Consider the following 8,716-nt stretch of genomic DNA (forward strand, 5'->3'; position numbering starts at 1 on the left):
CCCGTCACCCAAGCCTGTAACATAGGTAAGTAGATCATATTTCACTTTTAATCTATTTTTCATTATATTTTTCATAATTCCTTTCCACGCGATTTTCGAGGAAATTTCTGCGAAAAATTCAAATTCCTTTTGGGAGAAATTATTTTTTCATATTTCACGAGATGAGTTTACCCGAGTTATGCGAAATTCACTCAATATAAGACCAAGATTCGTGCGAAAGAGGTTAAGATTTCTCTTAACGTAACTTTTAAGAGATAGTTTTATTGGATTCATTTATTTCGTATAGTATATACAAATTTAGCGATACAAATTGAAGTTTTATTTGTAACTGACGGGATTGTTCGTCAATCCCATTGTAAATCCGATTGCGTTTTTTTTTAAGAATAGAAATTTTATTTTTTAAGAGTAATTAACATTTCGCGTTCTATTATCAGGAAATATTTCGATTGTAAACAATAAAAAAGTTATATTGGTTTTTAACATCTCATAAGCGCCGGCGCCAGATTGGCTTCACGTATAATATCGCGAAAGATCGAAGGGTTTTCTTTTCGGATTCCTCGCAATTCGAATCGAGAGAAACGGTTCCTCCCTTATAATATTTTTCCTCTTTTCTTTTTTCGTAGACAGTAGAAAGAAATGCCGTTCGTTCGCTTATCTTGATTGATCGTACCGTAATTTGGGTGTCATTGGAATGCGCGTTTTTTATCCATAGTGATGGATTGTCCCGCGTTTCGAATCTAACGAGGATAAATTTGCCTCAGACAGGGTTGAACACTCGTCGAAATACGCGTCATTGTGCGTAACGAATAATCGGATTGGAGAAAATCGTTATCTTTCTCGATGCAAATGTAAGCAGAATTATATCGTGCAGCCGATTGTTCGACGGATTTTTCCTTCTTCTGAACCGTGAAAAAATGATAGAGGTTGAAAGAAAAAAAAAAAAAAAAGGAAAAAAACGCACTGTTACTCGCAAAAATTAATGAACGATGACGAACTCGAGGAATCAAACTGTGCTCAGTTAAGAAAAAAAGTAACGACTTCTGTGAGAAATATCCGCTACAAATCATGGAAGTATGATCGATTTTAAGCGGCCGATACGGATATCGAATCGTAGCGACGGAAAAGTAATATCCATCGTGCGTTAACATATTAACGACAAGGCGATAAAATAACAATATTTTATTAAGTCTAGTATCAACGCAACGTTATCGAATGAAAATAAAAAATTGTCGATAACTGTCCCATATCGTTTCTTCTTTCTTCGCCGTTAATTAATTCAATTTCTTTTGAAATTCTTCCTCAAACTCTTTTTTTATCCGTCAGGTCATTTCATTATGCGTTAGGCACATTCTTTGTTCTTATCCTTCGCAGAGAGACAATGCAAGAAAACAAAACTGCGGAAGAGTTTAAGAACGCGCATTAACATATTCCGAAGGGTGGCTGGAAGAAAAATATTGACACTAAAGGTATCGGATCACTTGTTCGACTTGGTGGATTTGCGTAGCGCCGCAATCGTATTGATTACTAATTCACCGTGACTTTACGTAACGTTTTATGTTAACTGTTGAACCGATTAATTACCCTCTTGCCACTGTTCCCATTATAATTCTACCTATCCAATGACTTACGTTCACGTGATGGTTATGAATTTTTACATTTCGACTAAGAAATGCCTATAAATTCGAAATGAAAATTTTTGAATTGAATAAATTTGCCCGATTAAATTTATATCGATGTTAAATATTTATATAAAGCATTATTTATGCGATTAAAGGAAAATTAAAAGTATCCGGATATCGGTTTAATAAAAGAAAGATAAAGGAAAGTGTGGCACGCGTCGCACGATTGATGGAAATGAATCGGATTAATCAACCCTCGTTTTCGATCGTTCAGATTTTCGTCTCACGTACGTCTAATCTGGTTTGAACGATTCAAGGGAAATCATTGCGTCCTCCGCTTCTTTTTCACGCGCCACGTCCGTGAAATCGGTTCTCGTGATATCTGATTTAACGAATGGAAGGTCGACCACCGTTAGAAGGATGCGTATTTCAGAGATTTCAGATTTATCTCTTTCAATCTCGATATTTTTTTTTTTTTTTTTTTTTTTTTTTACTTCTTATAACTATAACGCGTACTATAACTTCGTCAACTTTTCTTTCCTTATTAATCTTATATCTAGTTGCAATAGATTTCGAGGATGAAAGTTTAAAGTTTATCAGAAACGTGGATCGCGTCTTTATCGCGAATTGAACGCGACGTGACCGATCCTAGTGTCCAACTAGAAAATATTCCGTGGGAAACACAATTTCGCCGTAGGAATTACTCGTAAGTCGATTTCGCGTGGAACGATTTAAATCTCGAGGTAACCGCGGGGTGGTTCGGGTCTCGGGTCGAGTCGCGTTTCTCCTTTTTCTTCTCGCCCTCCCGCAGCACGGAGGGAGATGAGATGCGCAAGGTCAGACCTTAAGGGGTGGGAGAAGGGTTGCTAGGTTGACAACCCTGCTAGCAGGGAGGAACTCCGCCCATTGGCGGAAACCGCGAAAAAAAGAGAGGAGTGAACCCTAGAGGGTTCAGCAATGGCGAAAAAAGAAGTCGGAGGTCGGAGGGTGCGAGAGAGGTAGAAATAGACGGAGATAGACCCGTGGGTAACTGGAGGCAAACGGGGAGGCGAAGAAAACGTAATAGAGGGCAATCTCGTCCACGAATGTTAATTAACAACGAATTGTAATCATCGAGCGGCTCGTTCGACGGAGCACACACTCGCTTGATGGCTATTGACAAACAATTATGATACCATAAAGATACAAGCGCGATCATTAAATTTGATGGCATAATAGATTATGTTGCTCCTTGAAACAGAAGTGTTATACACGGTCAACCTTAACCGTGTTATTATAACTTTGGGATGATTTTTCATTTTTAGTTTTTTTTTTTTTGTTCCTTTTTTCTGAGAGAGAGAAAAAAAAAAAGAAAATTCGTTTCGAACGGTGTGGATAACACAGTTACGTGCACGACAAGCTTGTTTTTATCTTACCGTGTATTCTTTCCGTTTTATTGCATCGCATTATCGATCATCTTGAAACGTTTAATTTTCTTTTTCGTTTTCAAAGGGGAAATTCATTTATTCGAGATACGCACTTGGACGAGCTTGCTTCGACATTAACAATAAGAAGATTGCATTTCTGTTGCGGTATTACGTTTTCTTTTCGATTCGTATTTCGTATAGTTTGACAGGCTGCACGGTAATCAAAGCGTTTGAATGATAAAAAAATGTCTGTACAATACGCGGTTCGTTATGCACGTGCGTAATCACCGCCGGTACGGCCGATTTCCTTTCAGTTCATAATCTAATCGATAATCAGGAATGTTTCAAATCGAATCCGCGCGTGTTCGGATTTTTCCTTTTTTTTTTTAACGATCCTACGATTAAAATGTTCGCGCCAAGAAAATTTCTCAACGCTCGAGAGAGAGAGAGAGAGAGAGAGAGAGTTTCTTCAAAAATTTTCCTCCCCCTTTTCGAAAGAGGGGGATCGATCGAAACATTGTAGTTCCGTTTTTATTTGAGAACGTTATGCAACGAGAAACTAGGACGATCTCAAAGCACGCACACACACACACACACATATATACACACGATCGAAACTATTGTGTACAGTTGAAATACACAGTGTCGCAGAAATTTCCTCGTTTTCCGCGTTTCGTTTTTCGCACGATGACGCGCGCGTTCGAACGTGCGCGAAATTAAAACGCCTCGTCAGGTCGCAGCCGCGCGCTTTCCATCAACTTTTCTCGACGCTCGACGTTTTCGCTTCTATGGATATTTTTCAAACTCGCTCGTTTTTTTTTCTCCCCTCCCCCCACCGATCGTATAAATAGCCGCGAGAAAACCCTCTGCCTCTGCCTCCCTCCATCCCCCTCCCCCCGCGCGATAAATCGAACGCGAGCGTATTTATTAAAATTGTTATATATATATATATTTATATTTGTTGTATATATGTATATATCTATATTTGTGTTTTATAATGTTAAACTACGTTAATCGGTCTCGTTTAAATCCTCTGTATTCACAGATGCTCTCTTTCTTTTCGAAGCAGGGAGACGTGGTTTGGCGATGCTCCTGTCATGTGCAGGATGCGAGAAACCAATTATGGATCAGTACCTGCTGAATGTTTTGGACCGAGCATGGCACGTCGAGTGCGTCCGCTGCTTCGATTGCAGAACCACGTTGCAGGACAAGTGTTTCTCAAGGGAAGCGAAGCTATTTTGCAGAGAAGATTTCTTCAGGTAAGTAATCGTTCCTACCAACTTTTGCATTTTGCTTTTTCTTTTTTTTTTTCTCTCTCTTCCTTGAGATTGAAAAAAAGATTAGGAAGAATTATAGGCTATTTGAGTTTGCCGAGTTTGGCCAGGAATGACGATAAAGACGCGTTCGAATCGAAGGATACCGATTGTCCGCACGAACGACATTATTTTCTTTCATTAACGTATCGTTACGTTGATTCTCATCCATTCGAGATCGATGACTTTTTCATAAAAAATCAGGGAAAAAGGAGAATTTATCGTTCTCGCCATTCTCCAAATACTTTAATTTAAAATTGAAACATTATAAGGATATTTCGAATCAAAGTTGTAATTGCAATTCAAACCGAACAGTCGAAAATTGATCAACTATTTTGACTATATGTACGAGTGCGCTCGATGCAAGGGGTAAAAAGTTACTGGTCGAAACAATATGAACAGGTACGAACGCCATTAATTAGTAATTCATCGAAACGAACTTGTCCCTCCAGTTCTATGTAATAATTATCGTTCGAGCTCGTTTCGTCGATAAAATTTAAACGCGATCAATCCTCGTTATCTTATAAGAGATGTCGCGGAATTTTTTTCTTTTTTTTTCTTCCCCTTCCCCTTTCCATCGAGCAGAAGCTCGTGTACCGGCATCGCGACTATTTCCCGTTTGCATAATTAAATAATTGGCTGTGTCACAACTGGTACCGAGCAGGCGACGAACCGCTAGAAATCGAAAGATTTACGATGCATTAGGGGGACAATCGCGGCGACGTTTGTTGTCCGTCGATATTTTTCTTTCTTTTTTTTTTTTTTTTTTTTTTTTTTTTTTTCGTTGCTTTTTACGATTAGAAGACGTTGATAGGTGGGTCGGTGGTGGTGAGGCAGAGGCGAGGCGAGGCGAGAAAAAAAAAAAAAAAAAAAGCATTTCGAGCGACGAATGGAAAGGAGGGCCTTGACATTTTCCCAGACAGCTCCCGTCGTTATTTCACTCGATCAAGCTTCCGAGGCAAAAATCTCTCGCTCGATCGAAAGCCGTTCCGTGAACGAAACGCGCCACCGCTATCGCGATTCGTTACGCGGTTCCACCGACGTTAGTCGTATCGTATATCCTATGGCCGGAGAGTCGATTTCTTGGTGGCGATTCGACAGACTTCGAGACTCCGGTTTCTTGCCACCTTCCACCTTCCACGCCGAGAGTAGACGCGTTAAATGGAAACAACTTCTCGAACGGCCCACTCTCTCTCTCTCTCTCTCTCTCTCTCTCTCTCGCTTGCCCTTTTGCGCAGAGAAGTTTTCGGCATAAATCACTCGGGAAATAAAATTCTAATTAACGAGACCGCGTTGAAAAGGAATTCGCCCGTTCAATAATTCGCCCTTTCGATCTATTCGATCGGGCAATACGATGCAATACGATTCTCGTTACGTCTTTATCTGAAAAAATAAAAAGCAAAAAAAAAAAAAAAAAAAAAAAAAAAAAAAAAAAAAAAAAAAAAAAAAAAAAAAAAAAAAAAAAAAAAAAAAAAAGAAAAAAAATAAATAAACGGTGCAAAATCGTAAACTAACTAACGATTCTTATTTGTTTCCCCCCTTGTGACAAGGAACGAGGGAACGTTTAAAGGAGGATCGTCAGTCACGTCGTGGAAGATTATTGCGAACGTATTGATTTACGAACGTGGTTCGGTATGGAATATTTATGATGCGGTTTGAATTGATGATCCCAAGTGACTCGGGAACCAAGTCGGATCGGTGATTTTGAAATATCCGATGTTTAAGCGAGCGAGATTCTCGGGGAAACTTTTCTCTCGGGTCTTCTTCTCGGTTTCGCGAGAAGTCGTCCGCGCCCCTCGTCCAGCTGGACCTTGACATTCGCGTGAAAAACCGATCTGAAGAGCGTGAAGATGGGTCGAGATCCGCTTCGTTTCAAGTCGGTGATTTTGTCGTGGGGATTCGAGGAAGAGGTAAAGAGAAGCGATTAAAGAGTGGTAAGAAGTAGCGTCGATCGCGTTGAATTAAATTATCAAAAAATGTTGGAATTTTCATTCGTTGATCCGCGCGTTGATCGTTTCTACTTCCAATTTTCGTTTCTTTTTCTCTTTCCTTCTTTCTTTCTTTCGCAATTATAAAGTTGAAAATGATGTAAATATCTGTTAAATAATATTTAACGAAGCGGAGGGTACAATCGTGGAATCGTAAAGGGAGAGGGGGAAAAAGTATTGCAAAAAGTGTGTGACGAATGACGAAGCACGAAGGTTGCTTGCACCTCGATTATACGCGAGAGTCGCGTTAAAAACAAAGGTTAGAGGAAGAAACTTTTGGTTTTGCGTGGAAACAATTAATTTCATTATTCTAATCGTATATAGATATTTGAAAATATTGTAATTCACGGTGTTTCGAGGCAGATTCGAGTCAATAAAAAGAGAGGGTGAAATATAATATTAAAATGTCACGATAAGAAATGGACAGAGTATGGAGATATCTCGATATTGAGAAATTTGGAACGACAATAGGGATGACTGTTCTTATTTACCACGAAATAAAATCACCCACCTTCCCGATTCTCCGAGACTCCTTCTCGTCTCTCCTTTCGCGACTTCTGGAAGCGATGAACGATCCCCTTTGTAGCCAAGGACCCGAGAACACGCGGAAAGTGGGGAGGGCGTGTTTAAAGGGGGGCCCTTTGATACTTATACGAACGAGTGTATAACGAACGTGTTGTATACTTTACGAGCCACTTTGCATTTCATCCCGATGAAAAATTCATTAGATGTAAGACGAACGGTTGGCTACGCTCGAGCGGCGTAGAAAAGCTTTTCGGGTCAAAAATAACTCGATCCCCGGCGTCCCGTTAATTAGCGTTATCCTCTTTGCTACCGTTACACGCGGCGCGAACAGTCGATCGGCAATCACGCATTCTTTTAAATCGCCTCTTGGGATTAACGCTCGCGCGTCACGCGGCGAGAAACGCGGGAGTGCGTTAAAATCGGAACCATCGGTCGATCTCGAGTCCACGTCGAGTTTGTTTCGCGTAACGGAGAAGGGGGAGGGGGAGAAAAAACGCGAAACTAGAAACGAAGTCTACGGAGAAGAGAAACGGTAGGCAGGGCGAGAGGCCGATCGATTCCCACGACGACGACGACGACGACGACGACGGGAGGGACGAATCTATCGATGTCGTTTCTCGGATCGAACTATCCCCCTCCCGCTACGAGGGAATCGCCGTTGGGAATATAGCGTAACACCTCCGGGAGGTCCAAGGTATGGTTGGAAGGAACGGTACGCACGGTTATGGTAACCGGCTCTACGAGTCGCAGCAAGGTCCTTAAAGGTCGATAATGGCCCATGGGGGCCCGAAAGGGTCCAGGATCAAAAGAACCGATGTCCCCGTTTCAGCGCCGCCTCGACTGCCGTAGCTTGCGGTCGATGGCCCTCTGTGTACCCACCAAGAAATTATTACCTTAAAATATGGTCCACCACGTCGTCGAAATACGCCCGATGAAAACATTAACTCGGGGCTAGGGGGATGGTGGCGGTGTCAACGGAGAGAGACTCGAGACTCCTAGCGCCTTGTCGCCATAATAATCCGCCAACAGTCGGTTAGGGACCGGATTTTCGCTTATTCCAACTTGTTCCCCAATTTTTCGAAAAAGTTCTCTCGCGATCTCTCGTGCCTTGTGTGGGTGATATTCCACCAATTACACGCGGGAACCGAACTCGCGCGATAATTTATCGAGGCATCGATGGCGCCGGCTCGAGAGCATTTTTCTTTCGGTCGAAATAAATCATAACCAGCGGTGTTGCAACCGTGTGCATTTCGATCTCGATTCTCGTCGATAGAACGAGAGAGGCGAGCGATAAACGAATAATCTTAATGATCTTAATAACGCGATCACGACGATTCCCCATCGAATCGAATTTCGCCTACGTTTTTTTCCGTTCCGAAAGAAATTCGACCTCTCGAAGGGTGGTATCTAGGATAGAGAATAGATATCCAACGAGGATAGAAAAGTTGGGATCAATTAACAGGCTTGGAGTCCGAATCTCTGAATCTGCCGTTGCCACGGTGGCCTGTTTCCAAGCCTGGTGCGAGCCAAGTTCCGCGGGGAGGGAGGGGAAGCGCGGAAGACAGAAACTGGACGATGGACGCCGGCTCGAAATCAAGGGGAAACGATCGAAATCGATGATAGATCGGCGTAGCTTTTCTCGGGGTTTCTCTCGAGTTCGAAAGGGCGCCGACGAGAGCGGCCTCTCCATTGTCCTTGCTTTCCACCCGCGGTGTTGGCCTCCTCGGGAGTAGACCCGTCGAAACTCGAACGTGGAAACATTATAAATGCGGCGTGACGCCCGCTACGAACCGTAGGAGAAGTTTGTTGGGCGTGACGGGGCCGGCGCGGTCGAGAACAGAAAGAGAAACGGGGGAGAGAAAGAG

At 42.2% G+C, this 8,716-nt stretch overlaps 1 protein-coding gene across 3 annotated transcripts in view; it reads left to right on the forward strand.

Moving 5' to 3' along the window:
* The first annotated feature begins 6 nt into the window (after positions 1-6).
* Positions 7-8,716, forward strand: part of LOC102674544 (LIM/homeobox protein Lhx5) — a 20,780-nt gene continuing 12,070 nt past the window's right edge. For all 3 annotated transcript variants that reach the window (XM_031513643.1, XM_031513645.1, XM_031513644.1), the window contains exons 1-2: positions 7-25; positions 4,092-4,284. In XM_031513643.1, the coding sequence (XP_031369503.1) occupies positions 4,112-4,284 (173 nt within the window). In that variant the 5' untranslated portion in view covers positions 7-25; positions 4,092-4,111. The remainder of the gene's footprint in view (positions 26-4,091; positions 4,285-8,716) is intronic.

Source organism: Apis dorsata, unplaced genomic scaffold (assembly GCF_000469605.1).
Source record: "Apis dorsata unplaced genomic scaffold, Apis dorsata 1.3 scaffold_683, whole genome shotgun sequence".
Taxonomy (NCBI): Eukaryota; Metazoa; Arthropoda; class Insecta; order Hymenoptera; family Apidae; genus Apis; species Apis dorsata.